Source organism: Tursiops truncatus, chromosome 14, assembly GCF_011762595.2.
Source record: "Tursiops truncatus isolate mTurTru1 chromosome 14, mTurTru1.mat.Y, whole genome shotgun sequence".
Taxonomy (NCBI): Eukaryota; Metazoa; Chordata; class Mammalia; order Artiodactyla; family Delphinidae; genus Tursiops; species Tursiops truncatus.
In genome coordinates, this window is record NC_047047.1 from 7,921,200 (window position 1) to 7,940,201 (window position 19,002).

A 19,002-nucleotide genomic window follows, 5' to 3' on the forward strand; every position below is an offset into this window, starting at 1 on the left:
GATAAATTAATTTTTTTGCAATACTCTTAAGCAAAACCTGTAGAACACGTGACTGTATGAAACTCTGGCTTTGGTAAAAAAAAAAATATCAGTGGAAGGAAATAATGAGCCCAACGTTTGTGGAGCGCCCGTCGTAAGGCAGCGCTGGGCTCTGCTGCAGCCCTCACGTTACTGGATGCATCTTTAGATGAGACGTGAGAGGTGAAATGACTCCCTTCAGGTGGTACAGCTACTGAAGCCGGAGGACAGATGTCATCAGAAGGGAGACAGAGCTCGGAGCCTAGTTAATCTTTCAAATACTTTTGCGAGGATGTAAGCTATGAAGTCTAGACCCATACGAGTGAGGACCTGCCAGGGGCTATTTCCCACAGAGCCACAATTGCCCTCTGTGTGCCACCGTGATCCACCCAACGGTCTCCCACGGCTGGCTGATCTTTCTTCTGAATTCTTTTCTGAAACTTCTCTGGTTGGCTTTTTTTTCCTTGAATTCTTCCAGAATTGAGCAAGTACCTCAATATCACTTTTTTTTTTTTTTTTTTGCAGTACACGGGCCTCTCACTGCCGTGGCCTCTCCCGTTGCGGAGCACAGGCTCCGGACGCGCAGGCTCAGTGGCCATGGCTCACGGGCCCAGCCGCTCCGCGGCATGTGGGCTCTTCCCGGACTGGGGCACGAACCCGTGTCCCCTGCATCGGCAGGCAGACTCTCAACCACTGCGCCACCAGGGAAGCCCCTCAATATCACTTTTTATGAGAGCAATTTCAGATAGAGGCAGTTTTTCTTAGACTTTTCTGAGCTCGGACCCAAGCTCAGTTCCTTTATATCTTGCTCTGAATTTTTGGGTTTCCTTCTGACCCAAGAGGAAATGACTCCCTGATAGATTTCTGACTCTGCTTCTCCTGCCCCTTTCTTCTCCAAATCTGCAACCCTACCCTCAACCACCATTTCTTCCTGAGACTTATCTACCTTCTTTCTGCCTCCGTCTGCCCTTTCCCAAGGTGAGGGCTGAGACCAGTCGGTTACCTGGCGGGCCCCTGGCTGGTGAAGGAGCTTCGCTTGGATTCAGCCAGTCCTCTGGTCTCCATGGTGACGCCTTCTTGCAGTTCTGACGGTGTCTCCTCACATGGCAAGTGGGTCCTAGGAAATCAAATATGCAGCAAGCGAAATTGATTTCAAGCTCATCCTTGACATTGATTTCCAACCTCCTGGACACGTTGAGGACTGAGACGGCCAGATGCCCTGCTTAAAGAGGAAAGCTACTGTCACAGATCCTCACCCCAGAGCTCCCCACTTCAGTTCATACTCCAGCAGCAGCCAGCAGGTCCTGGCTTTCAGGAGAAAGTGGCTTTTCCTTTATGACAAGGAGGCTACTGCCCATGGCCCAGGTGAAAAGGGCAAGCCAGCAGCAAATGGTCCTTATTAGAGCACTGGGGGCGGGGTGGTGGTGGGGAGGTCCCGGGCCTGCATCTGGAGCCACAGCAGCTGTTTCCATGCAAGGATTCCAGAACAAGGATTTTGGTTCACACACATCTCTGCATACTGAGATCCTATCTCCTAAAGTCGGATCAAGTGCCGTCTCCTTCAGGTCTTCCCTTGCCCCCTGTCGTAGTGTGTGGGTACTGCAGGAGCCCACTGGTTAAGAGGAGGGTCCGGCCATATTGTAAGGAATTGGCCTAGCCCTCCACGTGCATTTGTGTAGTGCTTTCAAATGAAAATCCATTTCTGCTGTGCCCTTTGCCAAGCCCTAACCTGTGTCCCCTGTAATGCGGAGGGAAGTGGGGCGGGGACCTCACCTGTGCAATTCAGGGCGAAAAGCAACAGCACCCACAGGACAGGCGTCCACAGCTCAGTCTGAGCATCAGCAGAGCCTCGTGTTTGTTGAACTTCCTGGAATAAGACCTCTCTGCTGGGGTGTAATTTTCCTTTTTTCCCTTTCTTTTAAAACTTCCTAGGGCTGAAGTTTGATCAGCCTGATTAAAAGCCATCCAGGCATTGGCCTCCAGGGATTTGCATTTCATTCTATGAGTCTTGGAGAGCCCAGGCAAGACAAATTAATTCGATCACGTGACCTATTCCAGCCTAATCAGCCTTCTTAACAAGGTGGCAACACGGCTGAAGAAGCAAGCAAGAATTAATGTCAGGGCAAAGGCTCTATCTCTCCCCAGTGAGTGATTCAAAGTCAGAATCCCCTATCTCAGCCGCCAAGCCGCTGCCTCTTCCTTTCTGCAACCTCCCTGCCGTCTCCAGCATGGGGAGCTCACTACCATTCCATGGCTCCTCCAGGTCTTCTCTGCACAGCCCTGATTGCCCGCAGGTTCTTCTCTCCCTCAGCTTCCCCATATCGAGGATACGCTTTTTTTTGCTTTGCTGGAACCACATGGAGTCAGGCAACTTCATCTTCTAAAAGACCGCCTTCCATGAAGGGACAGCTCTCACACCTGTGCTGCCTCGTTTTTCCAGGCTAGACGCATCAGCTCACCCAGGCTTTCCTCATCAGGTTCAAGTCTCTTCCCTGTCATGGTCATTCTCCTGTGAGCAGGTTCCTGTATTCTTGCCTGACTGGGCACAGAGACTGAGAACCACCCTGCTGTTACTGGAGCCCAAGACATGCTTTTGTTGCCCCATCACCAGCTACCATCATCCAAAACCCAATGTCTTATAACATGTGCTGCTGCTAAGCCAGAAGGCCTTGTCTTATGCATGTACAACTGATTTGTTGGAAATAAGTATTGGACTCTCCCATTTATCTGAGTCACTTGATGTTTTGGCACCCTTGGTATGCAGCGTCCTCCCAACTCCGTCTCATTCACAGATGTGATACCCGAAGTATACGCCATTTATCGACTGCTTGCTGTATGTCAGCCACATACATTTGATCACTTAATCCACATAAAAACTGTATAAGGAAACTGAGGTTCAGAGAGGTTAAGTAACTTCCCCAAGGTCACACAGCCAAGCGGCAAAGCTGAGATTTGTATGCCATTCCATCTCCTTTCAAAGCCTGCTCTCACCTACTCCATGAATCTGCCTTCTGTATTTTCATATATGGCACTGATTAAAGCAAAAGTTGAATAGGACACAGCTGAGAGCTGAGCCCTGTGGCATGCCACTAGAGACATGGCTCTGACTCCCCTGGCTGCACTAATGTGGGCATGGCTTTTTTATTTCCAAACCGCCTAACTGAATTCTCTATGCTCATAAGAGACCACTCACACCTCATCCTTATACATATGAGAGACCCTACCAGAGGCCCTGCTGCAGTTAGGAAGCTACAATACCCTTGCGCTTCTAATATTCTGTGTACTACAAAGGGGGGAATGCATGTGCAAGGCACCCGCATCAGTTACAGGAGGAGGCGGCGGCAGGGGGACAAGTGAGTCCACCTCTCCAGTGCCTGGATCCTAGCAGCTGGCATGCTTGGGGGTGGGGAGTTGGGGTGCGGGCAGCAACTAACAGCTGGGCTCTAGCTCTGCCACAGAACGTGTGCCTGCAAGATCTAGAGGCAATCCCAGGACGAGGTGTTCCGTCCCCACCAGCAGCTCCCTCCTCAGGGAGCTCTAGGCCCCGAGCAGGCGGCCCAGCATTTCTGCCTAGTCTGGATTCTGTTCATCGCGGGGCGGGGGGGGGGGCGGCGGTGGTACATCCTGAGACCAGATTTATTTGCATTAGCAGCAAAGGACTCAATGCCCATGACATCAGGGCTTGTGGGTGGGTGAGAAGGGCAGAACTCACCCCAGATTTCAAAGCAGGCCTGCAGCTGGCAGCAGTGAGAGCTACTGCAAGTGGCCTGGACCTTTGACACCTACGTGAAGGGGAGGTGGTGTAGTGGGGAGCCCGGAGGCCTGGGTTCGAATTCCTACCCCAGCACCTATTAACTAAGTGTACTGTGGGCTGGTCACTTACCCTTCCTGGTCTTCGAAAAGAAAACAAAGGAAAAATTGACTTCATATTGATTTAAGTATTGGTCAAACACCCAAGTCCAGAAAGGCACATTTAGCTGTGAAGAATAGGAAGGGTCTTATACGATATAAGTTCAAGGGACCCACGGGGCCTTTTCTTCTTGATGCATCTCCCCACTTGTTTCTTGATGCCCAGAGTTCTACCCTGCTGTCTTTCTCCCAGCTCCATAGTCTCCACCCTCGTTAAATGCCTGGGGGAATTTAAATAGCAAACCCAATTAGTTATTCCTCAAAGAAACTGATTTTACGAGGTAAATGGAAGGGGAGATGGGCTAGGAGGAGAGGAACCAAATGTCTGAGGTGATATTTTGTGTCCCCAAGGACACACAGGTACTGCCGAAAGGGAGAAACTTCTGGCAATCAGTGCAAGATCAGGGATCCAGAACCTCCCAGGGAAATACAGAGGCAGGAGAGAGCGTGGGCCAGGTACTGTCCGGCCGGGAGCTGGCTCAGGACTCGACAGGCTTTGGTCTCTGTAAAACAAGCAGATCAGGCCAGGACAACATGAAGTTGCCTTCTACCCGCAGTCTCCGGTTCTCCGTGGTGATGGTGCCTTTGCAGGAAGAAGCCCTGTGAAGTTAGTAACTAGCAAGATCAAGGGCAACTGGTGAAACAAAATGAAGTGACTGTTTTGAAAGACAAGGTCATTTTCAACCTGTAAAGCTCACCTTCTGAGTTTATTTATACAGAGGAATTAATGTCCACAAGGTGAAGCTTTTTCGTCACTGGAAGGGAGCAGAGGTTCTCATCAGAATGGGAACTGGTGATTAACTTTGTGCTCTGTGGATCTGGTGTCTTCTTTCAGTGACTTTGGGGACATAAGAGGAAACAGAAGTGGCCTTTTGGAACAAGGGTGGAGAAGATGATACCTTATTTTACTTTTCCTGCTCTCAAGCCCTGAGGAACTAGCGTGATGGGCAGGTACTGCCCCGGCCACGTGTGACCAGGGAACTGAAGTCACTGCATTTTTGTCTTGGGTCCTGGGGAAGCAGGTTGAAAATGGTTTTCTTTTGTGGAAATTGCTTTGGGCTCTGTTCAGGGTAAAGCATGAAGAAGTCTCCTTCTCTGTAGGACACAACCCCTTATGCCCAGAAGCTCACCTAAAATAGCTACACTAGGAGACTGATCTGGGGTTTGGGGTGCCCTCGGTCCCAGCTGCAATTCTCTGTGGCAGACTGTGAAGCCTTTCTCGATTGCAGTATCTGCAAAAATATGCCAGCCAGCTCTCAAATAACTGAGTCAACCAAACAGATCTAAATAGGAAAAGCAAAATTCAAGACATTTTTATTTCTGGTCTTTTCAAGGTGTAAAGTTAATTTTTTTGTTCAAAGGAAACATCTTCATCCTTCCTTATGACTCTTCACTAGGAAAATGGGCCCAATGATTTAAAAAGAGAAACAGAAACCTGGGTCTCTAACTTGGTGAAAGACCTGGGAGGCGGGATGTCTCAGGGGTCGGGGAAACGATACTCCCTGCCTTGGGGGGCACTCAGCAAAGGACCACACTAATGCATATGTTCCCAGCACAGCTGTGTGACATCATTGAGGATAAAGAGTGATTAATATTTAAGGACACACATTCATAATTATTTCTCCCAAAAGTTTTCTAAAAGGATTGGAATTTCAAGGCAAAGATCTACGATTTGTTCAAACAGCATTTCCTCCCTGCAAATAGTGATGTGAAACTTTAAAAATTTTATGTGACTGTGCCAGAGTCCTTGGCTGAAATCAATCTTACAGGGAAAACTAGTCTGTGAATTGACAGATGTTGGGCTGCTCTGGGAAGCAGGGGAGGGCTCTGGCCCCAGCCTTCCGGCCCAAGGCTGCTCCCCCCAGCCTGAACTCCTATTCTCAATCTTTGGTGATGCTAAGGAGCCATTCTGGAAACTTCTGTCTGTTAACCCACTCCTGCCTCCATGAGATAATGCTTCTCATGAAGGAAGCATTTTTCCTCTCTCTCCTTTTGAAACCTCTCAAGTGTTTCCACGGGATTCTGTACTAATCTGTCAACAAGCTTTTACCATGTAGGTAGCTGGGCACGGCCCCAAGTGGAGCTCACTGAGACCCGGCTAGTGGTCAGGCTGAGACAGCCTGATTTGGGCACAGGCAGGAAATGGCCCGTTCCAGGTGTCGGGACAGCTGGGGCCATCTGAGGTCAGAGGAGGTGAAGAAGGCTTCAGCTGGGACGCCAGAGAAGGCCCATAGGAGGGGCAGCATCTCCAAGACCCGCAGTGAGCACCGATTAAGCTCTCACTGCATGGCAGGGGTACCCTGTTTTACCCTCATTTCTGCCCTGAGGTCAGTACTAGTCCATTTTGCAGATGAGGAAACTGAGGCTTGGAGCTGTTGAGCAGCTTTTCAGAGCCACTTTTCAAACCCGGCAGTCTGACCCCGAGCCTGTGCTGTTGGTCACCACGCTGGCCTGGGGACGCGGGTGGGGGAGGGGAGGGCATTTGCTCACCCGTGAGATGGCAGAGTACTGTCCAAGAGCATCACTTCAGAGCGCTGGCTGTGTGGACAACCTATCCCCGGAGCGTGCATGGACCCAATGTGAGCCCACAGCGAGGCTCTCGGAAGCCGGAGGCTCTTGAACAGCCCGCAAGCCAGACGGAGCTTGTCGGCCACCGGCCGAGGCAGAGCCAGGGCGAGTGGGGCAGAGCTGGCTCGTGGTGGTGTCGGGTCAAGCAGGCCTTCTGGGCAGGAGCCCCAGCCCACTCGCCAGGCCCGCCTTCTCACTGGGAGGAGCCAGACTGACACTCCAGGGACTCTGGAAGCTCCACGAGATGCTCAGGAGCCAGACTGACACTCCAGGGACTCTGGATGCTCCACGAGATGCTCCACTTTTGTCCCGCTCGAGGCAAAAGGGAGCAATGGGGAAAAGTTCCATTTGCTTCAAATTCTTCTTGATCCTAACAGCTTCTTCCTTCTCCCATGGGGCCCAAGATCCCAGGAGCCTGATGCTGCCCAGGGAGCCTGACTTCCTGCTGTGCTCCATGCTTGGGACTTTTCTCCCCTCTACCGCAATCCTCTTTGAAGCCCCTCTTCAGGGGGTTTTATTAGCTCAGGTATGGGAAAGAAACTATTAACGCACACCAAAGTTTTAATAGCAGATAACTGTCCTAATAGTGTTCCTCTTCCTTTTAAATAAGGGCAATGCCTTAACCTAAAGGAAGGAGTCCTCAGTTGTGGAACACAAGTATTGACAGTCGGCCAGTTAGGAGGGAGAAATTTGAGTAGGGTGAGAATTTCTGATGCCCCTGAGTCTATCAAATTTCCTGGGTCCAAGCACCAACTTAAAAGAGTTGGAGGGAATATCTGTTGCCATGCTTTGAGATTTCCTTCCTTTGCCTGAATCCCAGAAGGTGGAGGTCCAAAGACTACGGAAGTTTGCAAAGATAGGGAAATTGCTGTCTATCACTTATTAGCCGAGTTGCTAAGGAGCTGGGACAAAGCACCTAGACATAGGAAAAACCAAATGTGCATTTGAGAGAGGAAGTGACATATATAAGTTAGTGAGGAGAAACGATGGAGGAGGGCCTAGTGCCAGGGATGCGAGGATTGAGGACTGTAATTGCACTTTTGGCCGTCAGATAATATGCAGTTTTCATGGGAGGGAGGTTTTAAGTGTTATATATGTGAGACAAAAATAACATAAATATTGGAAATAAAGCTTCTTCTTGTTCAACTCAATCAACTCACTGAGAATTTAAGAAACTTAAGAATGTAAGTCCATTTGCACCAAATAGATACTCTCCCATTTCCCATTTCCCAATGCTGCTCCATTTTGCAGTTGAAGAAACTGAGGCATGGAAGGGTTAGTGAGTTTTCCCAGGTCTACTAGTAAGTTAGGAACAGGGCTAGAAGTAGAACTCAAGGCCCCAGGTTTCCATGTGGCTGCCTGTGTCGGGATGTCACTGATGGGGCCGATGGCTTTGCTGGCAAGGCACGGCCCACTCCCCCCAGGTACATGAGCACGGCTGAGTCCTGGCCTTCTCCTGGAAGTGAGGGACAGTTAATCTGATCTGTACTCCACCCCAGTGCCCAGAGCAGTGGCTGGTGCACAGACAGAGCCCGATAAATATTTGATGTATACAAGGGAAAGTGTGGCCGTTTGGGGACATTTTTACAGTAGAATTTAATCAGCTGCACATGAGTCTTCATTTTCTTGCCTTCTAGAAAAAAAGTTACAAAAGTTATGTAACTTTTGGAGCCTCATTTTCCCACATCTCTAAAATGAGAATAAAAACTACTTCAGTGTGGGTTGTGAGGAGTAAGGGACATGGAAAATGAAGTTAGAAGGAGTGCTGTGAACAGAGCCCGCCCTCCGACCTGCGCTTGCCCACAGGCTAAGGCAGTCTTTCCCCCAGGTCTAGATCAGCTATGGAAATAACCTGTTCCAGGCACGAAGTTAAAAGCCCATCCTACCTGCTGAGGCCGTTCTCAATGCTATCGAGATCTCTGTCCGTGGTCCTTACCACGAGGTGGTGAGTCCTGGAAGGGTGGGAGTATTGGGTGCTAATCTTGGCCATCTTCTTGCTTTGTCACATTCAGCTCCAAAGTGGTTGCTGAAACATGAACACAAAGCAGATATGTCATCAGGATCCCCCAGGAAGTAACTGCAAACCCAGCTGGTATGGGAGGGCTACTCCCCCAGGCAAGCCCTGGCACACGTGCCCTCCTCCATTTCTCTCCCAGTTCCTGCCACACTGTGTTTTAGTTGGATCTCTCCGGGCTAGTTGTCCAAACCAGAAGCACAAACAAGGTCTTTTACTCCTTTGTATATGCTGCATGCTGAGAGCTGCTCAAAGGTTTTTTCTGTTTGTTTGTTTTGTTTTGCTTTTTGCCACACCTCGTGGTTTGCAGGATCTTAGTTCCCCGACCAGGGACTGAACCTGGGCCCCCAGCAGAGGAAGCGCGAAGTCCTAACTACTGGACCGCCAGGGAATTCCCAAGGGCTGCTCAAAGTTAAGCGCTGATTCAGCAAATGAATGAATGAATGGCCAAGTTGGTATCCCATGTAAGAAAGCTAAAACCCTCATGATTCTCTTTAATGATGCAGTGTCCCTCCTAACTCTGGCTTCCTCATTTACCCTATGTTAATCTTATAATTTTGCACATGTTTTAGTAACTCCCCAAAATCTTGTTTTAAAACAAAGTATAAAAAACCTAAGTACTTGACATTTATAAAACCTTTACAATGTGATGTTCAACCCAGTACACACTTCATCTCATTTAATCTTCACAATAATCTCATCAGATATTTACAATTTTTGTCTCCATTTAACGATGACTAAATTGAGGGACCTCTCCAGTGGCACAGTGGTTAGGAATCTACCTGCCAATGCAGGGGACACTGGTTCGAGCCCTGGTCCGGGAAGATCCCACATGCCGTGGAGCAACTAAGCCCGTGCGCCACAACTACTGAGCCTGTGCTCTAGAGCCTGTGAGCCACAACTACTGAGCCCACGTGCCACAACTACTGAGCCCACGTGCCACAACTACTGAAGCCCGCATGCCTAGAGCCAGTGCTCCACAACAAGAGAAGCCACCGCAATGAGAAGGCCATGCACTGCAATGAAGAGTAGCCCCCGCTCACCGCAACTAGAGAAAGCCCACGCGCAGCAACAGAGACCCAATGCAGCCAAATATACATAAATTAATTAATTTAAAGAAAATAAAATAAATAAAGATGACTAAATTGAGACTCAGTGATGTCAAACAGCTTGTACAAGCAAAGAAATAGATAAAACCTATCGATGGCATGATCCTTATGCTAGAAATCTGACCGTGAATACTTTCCCTTCAGCAAACATTGGAAGGTGCCCCTCTGACGGATGAGAAAAGAAAACTGATGTGAGTGCACAGCTGGCGCGATGGATACGAAGACAGGCCAACTGCATGATTTCTGATCACAATCTCCCAGAAGGAAGATGAATTCCTGAGGACGGTTCCTCTGAAACAGATGGGCACAGGCTCTCCTGAGCAGCCACATGGCTTAAGTGTGTCAGAAGTCAGGACAGACCACTCCAGAGAAAGATGCTGATTTCCAGAAATAGCCCAGTGACTAATCCCAGGACTAAATTAATTTCATATCCAAAGGAAGGTCAGTGCCAGGAGCCCAGAGCACTGCACTGAAGTACCCAGCATGGATGTGGTCCCTGTTCACCACGAGTTACTCAGGGAGGGGCAGCTGGTGGCTCAGATAGTCCTGGTTTATCTCTGATGTTTGATAGTTTAAGTCCACAATTTTAAATTTTATAATTTTCTCAATAGATAAAAAATAGTTTTGATTTTTACAAACTGTATTCATTTATGTAACTTAGTTTCTGGCTGACCACAGGAGATACAAAGGAATATAAGACAATGCCTGTTCTCAAGGATCTTACAAGTCCAGTGGGGCAGATGACGTATACCAGAGGGTCCTCAAAGTTGAGTCACGGAGCTTGGGCTTTACCTCTGAGCCCATCAGGAATGTGGTCAGATGTGTAAAGGCCACTCTGGCTACACTGGGGAGGATATATTCAGGGAGCAACTAAGCCTGTGTGCCACAACTACTGATGCCTGCGCGCCTAGAGCCCGTGCTCTGCAACAGAGAAGCCACCGCAATGAGAAGCCCGCACACCACAACGAAGAGTAGCCCCCATTCGCTGCAACTAGAGAAAGCCCGCGTGCAGCAATGAAGACCTAACGCAGCCAAAAATAAAAATAAATAAATTTAAAAAACCCCACAACTACCAGATAGATAGAAGCACCGGGACATGGTAATTGATCAAGGATGAGGGGTTACGCTGCCGTGACCGCTGGCATGGGGGTCGGTGGTGCTGCCCACTGAGGCAGGGACTGCAGGAGGGGCAGGGTTGAGGCAGAGAATGATTCCAGTTTGAGATGTCTGCAGAAACTCTGAAGCCAACATAGGAACCAAGAGCCTCCCACTAAAAGAAATACACCAAATTTGAAATCATCCATCCAGTGCTTTTTTACTGAGCACTTACTATGTGCCAGGCAGTATGCTAAGAGCTAGGGTTTTATCAGAAAATGATATGCAGCTCTGTCCTCAAGGAGCTTATGGTCCAGTGGGATCTAGAACAAGTCTTTTTTTTTTTTTTTGGCTGCACCATGCAGCATACAGGATCTTAGTTCCCCGACCAGGGATCGAACTCGGGCCCCCTGCATTGGAAGTGTGGTCTCAACCACTGCACCACCGGGGAAGTCCCTAGAACAAGTCTTAAAGAAGTTTTGGGACTCTGTGCAAAATCTATTAAATTACTCTTCTTTGTGTATTTTCAAGAGAATTGTACCAAACAGAGAAAAAGCTCATTGCAGCCAGTCTGTGCCCTTTCCCTCAGCCCTCTCAGCTGTCCCCTCCATCCTGGGCACAAACCCTGACCCCAGATGCCACCTCTGGACCCTTGCAGACCTGCTCCCTGTGGAGAGCTCCCATATGCCAGGCTCAGAGTGGCCGCTCGTGTAATACTGTCTCCTTCAATCCTCACAACAGCCTTCTTCCCTCCCTTTTCCAATGAAGAAATTCAACAGGTGAGCAGTTTCCTTAATGTTGTTGCTTGCAGCCTGAGCCAAGGTTAACAAAGACCTGTCTGACTCCAGAGCCCGATAAAGTCAGTGGGTGGAAAAGAACTGGCATTACTTTTTGGCCTGAGCAGTAGGGGTCCTGCCTGGGGCCCCTTTCTTTAAAGCAGCGGTCCCCAACCTTTTTGCCACCAGGGACCAGTTTCGTGGAAGTCAATTTTTCCATGGACAAGGAGTCAGGCGGGGGGGATGGAGCACTGTAACGCGAGCGATGGGGAGCGATAGGGAGTGGCAGATGAAGCTTCGCTCGCCCGCCCGCCTGCCACTGCGCCACCCGGTTCCTAACAGGCCTCGGACCAGTACCTTTAAAGGCCCCCACTCTGACTCCCCTCCAGCCCTAGCCCAAGAGGCCAAGGGAACATGCTCTCCCAGAACCCCATGCCCTGCTCTAGACTATGCTCTGGGTGCCCGGGACCCCCAAATTCTCTGTGGACGGGCTCTAGAGGCTGCCTGGGCCTCTTCCCAGGTCTGTCTTCCTGAGAACGGTGTCAATGTGCTGCCCCTAGACCTACAGGTGGCCCAGGAGGAGCTATTTGTGAGGGTGAGGTGAATGGAGCTTGAAGGTGTGGGCAGATTGTCCACTCATGTGTGTGAAAGGCCCCCTGTGGCTTGGGGTGGACTCAAGGCTGGGAATAGAAGGGGGCAGGCCATGGATGGGGGACCAGAGATCAAATGTCCCCATGCCACTATGTTCCAAGGCCATTCTGACACACGTGCAAACCCAAAGTGCTAGAGAGTTAACGCCCCTTGGGCAACCCTTGACTAACAGAACCTGGAACCATGGGTAAATATTCCCCTTTTCCGTCCCCTCAGGAAGATAATTCAGACATATATTCTACATGGCTCTTTGGAGAAGCCCTAGAAGGATCAAACGACTTGCCCAGAGTGGTGATTAGTTTGATAATGTACACTTGGGGTAGTTTCCCCTGCCTCCCCTGTTTTCTCTTCCAAGACCCCTACTTCTCTTCCTTGGAACCACTCCCCAAAAAAGTTGCCTGCCAGCATGCCGTTACCCAAAAAATTCTTTTTTTTTTTTTTTAATGGTGGGAGGAGGGGATTACCTCAGCTAAGAGAATGCTTTTTAGTTATTTAGACATGGTAAGTGGGCCCTGTGCACTCCTGACCTCAAGGGTTAGAAGTAACCTAATTTCCTTCTTAATTCCGTGTTCTTTATCCAGGAGAATGAGGTTGGGTAGGACAGGGCAAAATGTACATCATTAAAGGAAAATGTTAGTTTAAGGTAAATCATTAAGATCTTTTTTCCCCTAATTGCTTCATAAATGTCATAAGGGTTGTCTTAAAAAATTACTTAAAAGAATCAGGACACAAACAAAGTCTATATATTCTGATTGGTTGATGTATCTCACTGGTATTTTTAAATCTAAAGTTTCTATGCGTTTCTCTTCTTTCTCTTTACGGAAGAAACGTAATTGTTTGTACTATAGAATTTCCCACAATATGGATTTTTGCCAATTCCAACTCTACGATGTTTCCTGTAAATTAGAAGTTGTACTCAGGGCTTGTTCAAATTTGGGTTCCATATTTTCTTGGGTGATTTTAGCAGCCACTGGTGATCACTGACTGGATCTATTGATTTATTAGGAGTTGCAAATTGGTGATATTCTAGCATTCCATCTTCATCAGTTAGCTGAAGTATTCTTAAAAAAGAAAATCTGACTTATTTTTTGGCTGCTCAGTGGTATGGTTCATACAGGAAAGGCAGAATAAACACTTAATTCTTTCCCTTTATTTACCAGCTTGTAAGCCATGACATCCTAAGTGATTCCCCAACCGCCAGAGTGTTTTCACATCTCCCGGCCCCATAAACTCTAGGAGAACTCACAAGTGAGATGATGAAACTACAATAGATGATCTCCCGGCCCCATAAACTCTAGGAGAACTCACAAGTGAGATGATGAAAGTACAATAGATGATCCTGAGGCTCTGCTGAAAATGGAAACTGCCGTCCAGCCAGGGCCCCCTGAGCGTGAGGCGCCTGCATATCCATTACTCATCCATCCTCAGGAACCCCAAGAGGTAATAGCGAGGCTGATTTCGCGGGTAAGGAAATGCGGGCTAGGGTCTGTCTGACCCTGCTGTCTGTGTTGTGGTTTGCTTTGTTTATCATGCCCGCTGCAGGAGATGAGAAGTGCACAAATATAATTTTAATTTTCAAGCACGGGAAGAAGATGCATCCTGCCAAGTACCAGGGTGACCTTGAAGTGGATCCCAGGCCTGAGCCGTTTGTGAGCATCTCCCAAATGAATGTGTGTTTTCTAGGGCTTGACTGGGAACTAAGGACATACCATTCCAGACAATTCCCATTTTCTTTACAACATCACTAAACCCAACATACTTTCTTCCCACCGACACACTTATTGACTCCATCAGTGTCCTAGGCATTGCACCTGGCCCTGAGGATTATGATGAAGAAGACAGGTCCCTGTCTTTGAAAGCACAAAATTGCCTGGGAAAACAGGTATGTAAACAGCAGGGGGAGGAAAGACAGGTGCTGAAATAGAGACAGAGACATGATGGGGAACAATGTGGATGGGGGGTACTAATTCTGCCTTAGGGACCACTGAGGTCTGAGAAGGCTCCTCACGTGAGGAGCAATCACAAGAATTATTTAACATTAGTCAACATGCACTATGTGCTAGCCATTGTGCTGTGCACCTTTAAGGATCTGACTGTCTTTTGCGCATATCTTTAACTCTCTCCACTGTTCTCGGCTGGGACACCTAAGTAGGCAGGAATCTAACAAAGCTCGCCTGCATTCCAGATGTATTTTTTTCACTCCTTTATTAACTCCAAAAGCCTTGAAGGCAAGAATTGTTTCCTTTTACTTAGAATATTTTATCCTCCAAAATACTCAGCATATACACATGGTAGGTAACAAAAAGTAGGTGGCATAAATGGAGAAGGACCAGGTGAGTAACTGTAATGACGGCACTGATAATTACAACAGTATATTTACTAGCATTTACTCTTTGCCTGGTCCTGTTCTGATAACTTAAGTGTGTATTAACTCACTTGATCCTCACAGCACTCCTGTGAATGAGTCACACGGAACATTTCTATCCTATTTCAGAATGGATGGGAATTTATGAGGGAGAGAGCAAGTGAGCAACAAAGGAGGTCAAAACATGGGAAACCCTTTCTTCTAAACTGAAGTGTGCTTCTGAAAAAAAATCTTGGTCCCCACTCATGACGACTAACTTTTCATACTAAAAAAATATTGTCCATGTTCTGTCCTCTTTTTTATTATGGCTTAGACATGAGAACCAGTCCTGGTTCAATTTGTGTCATTTGAAACATCGTCATTTTTCAAACCCTGAATGTAGCTCATCAATAGAGAGGTGTCTGCAGCCCAGCGTGCACGCCCATCTAACCCACTGGAGGTCCTTGCGAGTTATCACTGTCCTGCGCGATGACTCCTGTTCAGCCGGGGACTGGCAGGTCCAATTAGTGAGGCCCCAAGTCTAGACACAGAGCCATGCCAAATAAATGGGAACCCCAATCAGAGGGGAGCCCCATAGTCTTGCTGGATGTGCACTCTTGGCCCAGGTCTCTGTCTTCTCCAATGGAGATCGACCACTTTTACCACCTGGGGTCTTTGCTCTTCTCAGAAGTAACCTCTCTCTGGGCTTCATCCATTTCAATCCTCCACAACTCAACTTTCTCATCATTGTTCTAGGCAAAAGCACTCAGCCAATTCTCAGTAAGTATGAGGTTGGACAGGCTCACTGTGTCAAATTAAACTCCAAAGATAAATAAATAACTCCCACAAGGTCTGCATGCCTTGGAACTTTTGTCTAAAGCACACTTTTAATTGCCTTTCCCTTCTTTCCTATTCCATCTGAGAACTTCAGGGTAGAAGGGAAAACGTCCAATGCTGAGGCACTGAATCACTCTGAGACCTGCGAACCAGCCAGAGAACAAACACAAGGACCAGAACAGACGTCACTACAATAACCCAATGACGAGGGCTGTGTGTTTTCAAGCAGTCCCTTGAGTAATATCTTTTGTTTGAGACAAATGACTTTGGAAAGACAATATAGGCAGTCAAGGGCACTCAACTGAGAGAAAGGAGAGCTGGAGTCTCTTTTCAGCTCAGTCTCCAATTTGGGCGAGTGACCCAGCACTTTAGTTTCTTCATCTAATGATGGACATAGACTTATTGCAGATGAAATCTTTCATAGGAACCCAATGCATAAAACATTCACTTGTAGTATTTTATTTAAATGTATTTTGTAATTTTATAAAGACAAGCAGTGGGACATAAGTTAATTTTGACCATGATATCCAATATAGTAAAGTTTGGTATGGAATACATGTCAATCAATGCTGTCTTTATTTATTTGGGCTTTTAAAATACTTAAATATACATTTAAAAAAAACCCTTAAAATGCATACAGAATACCTTAGGGAACTCTGTGGAACAGAGTTGAAAACCAAGGCCAAGTTGATTATTAAAGGTCCTTCTGCTTCAGAAGTTCCATGATGGGACAAAAGTCTACAGTGCAAATATTGTACCCAAGGGTCCTCTCATATTTTCTGTGAGTGTGATCCTATGTGGAGAAAATAAAAATATTCCAGAGCTTCAAAAACAGAAAGGGGAAAAAAACTATATAATGTTAATATTCTCTGGACATGGCACAATACAAGTAGAAACAAGTTGAATATCAGAACTTAACGTGAGAGGGCATTTTGAAAACTATATTAATATGCAAAGATCCTCAACAAAATACTAGTGAACCAAATCTAGCAACATATAGGAAGGATTTTACACCATGACCAAGTGATATTTATCCTAGGAATGCAAAGTTGATTTATCATTCAAAGTCAATCAGCATAATACACCATATTAGTAGAATAAAGGGTAAAAACCATGTGATCATCTCAACAGACACAACAAAAGCATTTGACAAAATCCAACATATTTTCAAGTTAAAAACTATCAATAAACTAGGACTAGAAGGAAACGTCCTCAACCTGATTAAGGGCATCTATGACAAAGCCATAGCTAACAACATAATGGTGAAAGACTGAATGCTTTCCCCCTAAGATCAGCAATAAGACAAAGACATCCATTCTCATCACCTCTCTGCAACATGGTATGGCTCACCAGGGCCATTAGGCAAGAAAAATAAATAAAGGCATCAGATTGGAAAAGAAGAAGTAAAACTATCTCTATTTGCAGATGACATGATCTGGTATATAGAAAATCATAAGGAATCCACTAAAAAACTATTAGAATTAATTGAGTTTAGTAGTATTGCAGGATACACGATCAGCATAGAAAAATCAGTTGTATTTCTATACACTAGCAATAAATAATAAGATGAAATTAAGAAAACAGTCCCATTTTTAGTAGCAGTAAAAAGAATAAAATACTTAGGAATAAATTCAATCAAGGAAATAAAATGTTTGTACGCTGAAAACTATAAAAATTGTTGAAAGAAATTAAAAACATGTAAATAAGTGGAAAGATATCTCCTGCTCACAGATTAGAAAAATTAATAGTTAAGATGGCAATACTTCCCCAATTGATCTACAGATTCAATACAATCCTTATCAAATCCCTTCTGGAATTTTTGCAGGAATTGTCAGGCTGATTCTAATATTTACATGGAAATTCAAGGGACCCAGAGTAGCCAAAACAAACTTGAAATCCTGATAAAGAAGAACAAAGTTGGAGGACTCACACTTTCTGATTTCAAAACCTATTACAAAGCTACAGTAATCAAGACAGAGTGGTACTGGTGTAAGGATAGACATATAGGTCAATGGAATAGAATTGAGAGTACAAAAAATAAACTCATACACCTACGGCCAACTGATTTTCAACAAGGGTGCCAAGATAACTCAATGAGGGAAAGAATAAATAGTCTTTTCAACAAATGTTGCTGGGAAAACTGGATATTCACATGTAAAAGAATATATACCATACATGAAAATTAACTCAAAATAGATCATAGACTTAAATGTAAGGGTTAAAACGATAAAATTCCTAGAAGAAAACATAGGAGTAAATCTTCATAACCTTGGATTAAGCAATGGTTTCTTACATATTACACCAAAAGTATAAGTGACTAAAATAAAAATTAGATTGCACTTCATTAAAACACACACACACAAAAAAAAACCTTTGTGCTTCAAATGATACCACCAAGAAAGTAAAAAGGCAACCCACAGAATGGAAAAAATATTTTAAAATCATATATTGGTAAGAGACTTGTACCCAGAATATATAAAGAACTACTACAACTCAATAATAAAAAGACAAATAACCCAATTAAATAATGGGCAAAGGATCTGAACAGACATTTCTCTGAAGGAAATTACAAATGTTCAACAAGCACATGAAGAAATGCTTAACATATTTAGTTACGGATAAATGTCAGTCAAAATCATGATGAGATAACCACTCCACACTGCCTACGATGGCTATAATTAAAAAAACAGACAATTACAAGTGTTGGTAAGGATGTGAAGAAGTTGGAATCTTCATACACTGCTCGTGGGAATGTAAATGGTGCAGCCACTTTGGAAAACAATGGCGCAGTTCCTCAAAATGCTAAAAATAGTCACAATGTGACCCAGGAGTTCCACTCACAGGCATATACCTAATGAAAACATATGTCCACACAACTTGTATTTCAATGTTCACAGCAGCATCATTCATAATAGCCCCCAAATGGAAACAACCTAAATGTCCATCAGCTGATAACTGGATAAACAAAATGTGGTATATCTATATAATGAAATGTTATTCAGATGGAATTTTATTCGGCAATTAAAAAGGGTAAAATACTGATACCTGCTACAACATGGATGAACCTGGAAAACATTATGCTAAGTAAACAAGCTAGACACAAAAGGCCACACATTGTATAATTCCGTTTATATGAAATGTCCAGAACAGGCAAATCCACAGAGATAGAAAATAGATTAGTGACTGCCAGGGGCAAGGATGGGGAGGGGAGTCAGAAAAGAAAATGTCTGATAATGGGTTCAGGGTTTCTTTTGGGAGTGTTGAAAAGTGTTGGGCTGCACCCCTCAGGCCCACAAGGCCTGCGCTTGCCCAGCTTTAAGACCAAACAAAGAGCCTGGAGTCAGCAACAGGCTGACTGTTGTCAGCAACAGACATCAATGGTTTAATGGATGGGGGGACCTTACACGTCTGAAGCAAGGTCCTGGAGCGACACCCCACTGTGTGTGGCTCAGGGCAGACAGGACCTGGTGGCAGTCTTCGCCCCCAAAAGGAAGGGGGGGATTACCATTTATAGGAGAATTGACGGCAGGTGGGCTCATTAGTTACCAGGGAAACCAGCAGAGGGGCACGCCCCTCACCACCCCTTCCATAAGAATAATCACTAGCTGGGGGCTTGGGCAAGTAAGTAGGAAGGTCAGTCAGGTGTGTAAGATACAGGTGAAGCAGGCATTTGTTGGGCAG

General features: G+C 46.0%; 1 protein-coding gene across 2 annotated transcripts in view; it reads right to left on the bottom strand.

The window, feature by feature from the left end:
* Positions 1-19,002, bottom strand: part of CNGA3 (cyclic nucleotide gated channel subunit alpha 3) — a 52,464-nt gene that overhangs the window by 29,096 nt on the left and 4,366 nt on the right. For both annotated transcript variants that reach the window (XM_073791073.1, XM_073791072.1), the window contains exons 2-3: positions 8,382-8,521; positions 1,022-1,135 (exon numbers count right to left, since the gene is read on the bottom strand). In XM_073791073.1, coding sequence (XP_073647174.1) covers positions 1,022-1,135; positions 8,382-8,485 — 218 coding nt within the window. In that variant the 5' untranslated portion in view covers positions 8,486-8,521. The remainder of the gene's footprint in view (positions 1-1,021; positions 1,136-8,381; positions 8,522-19,002) is intronic.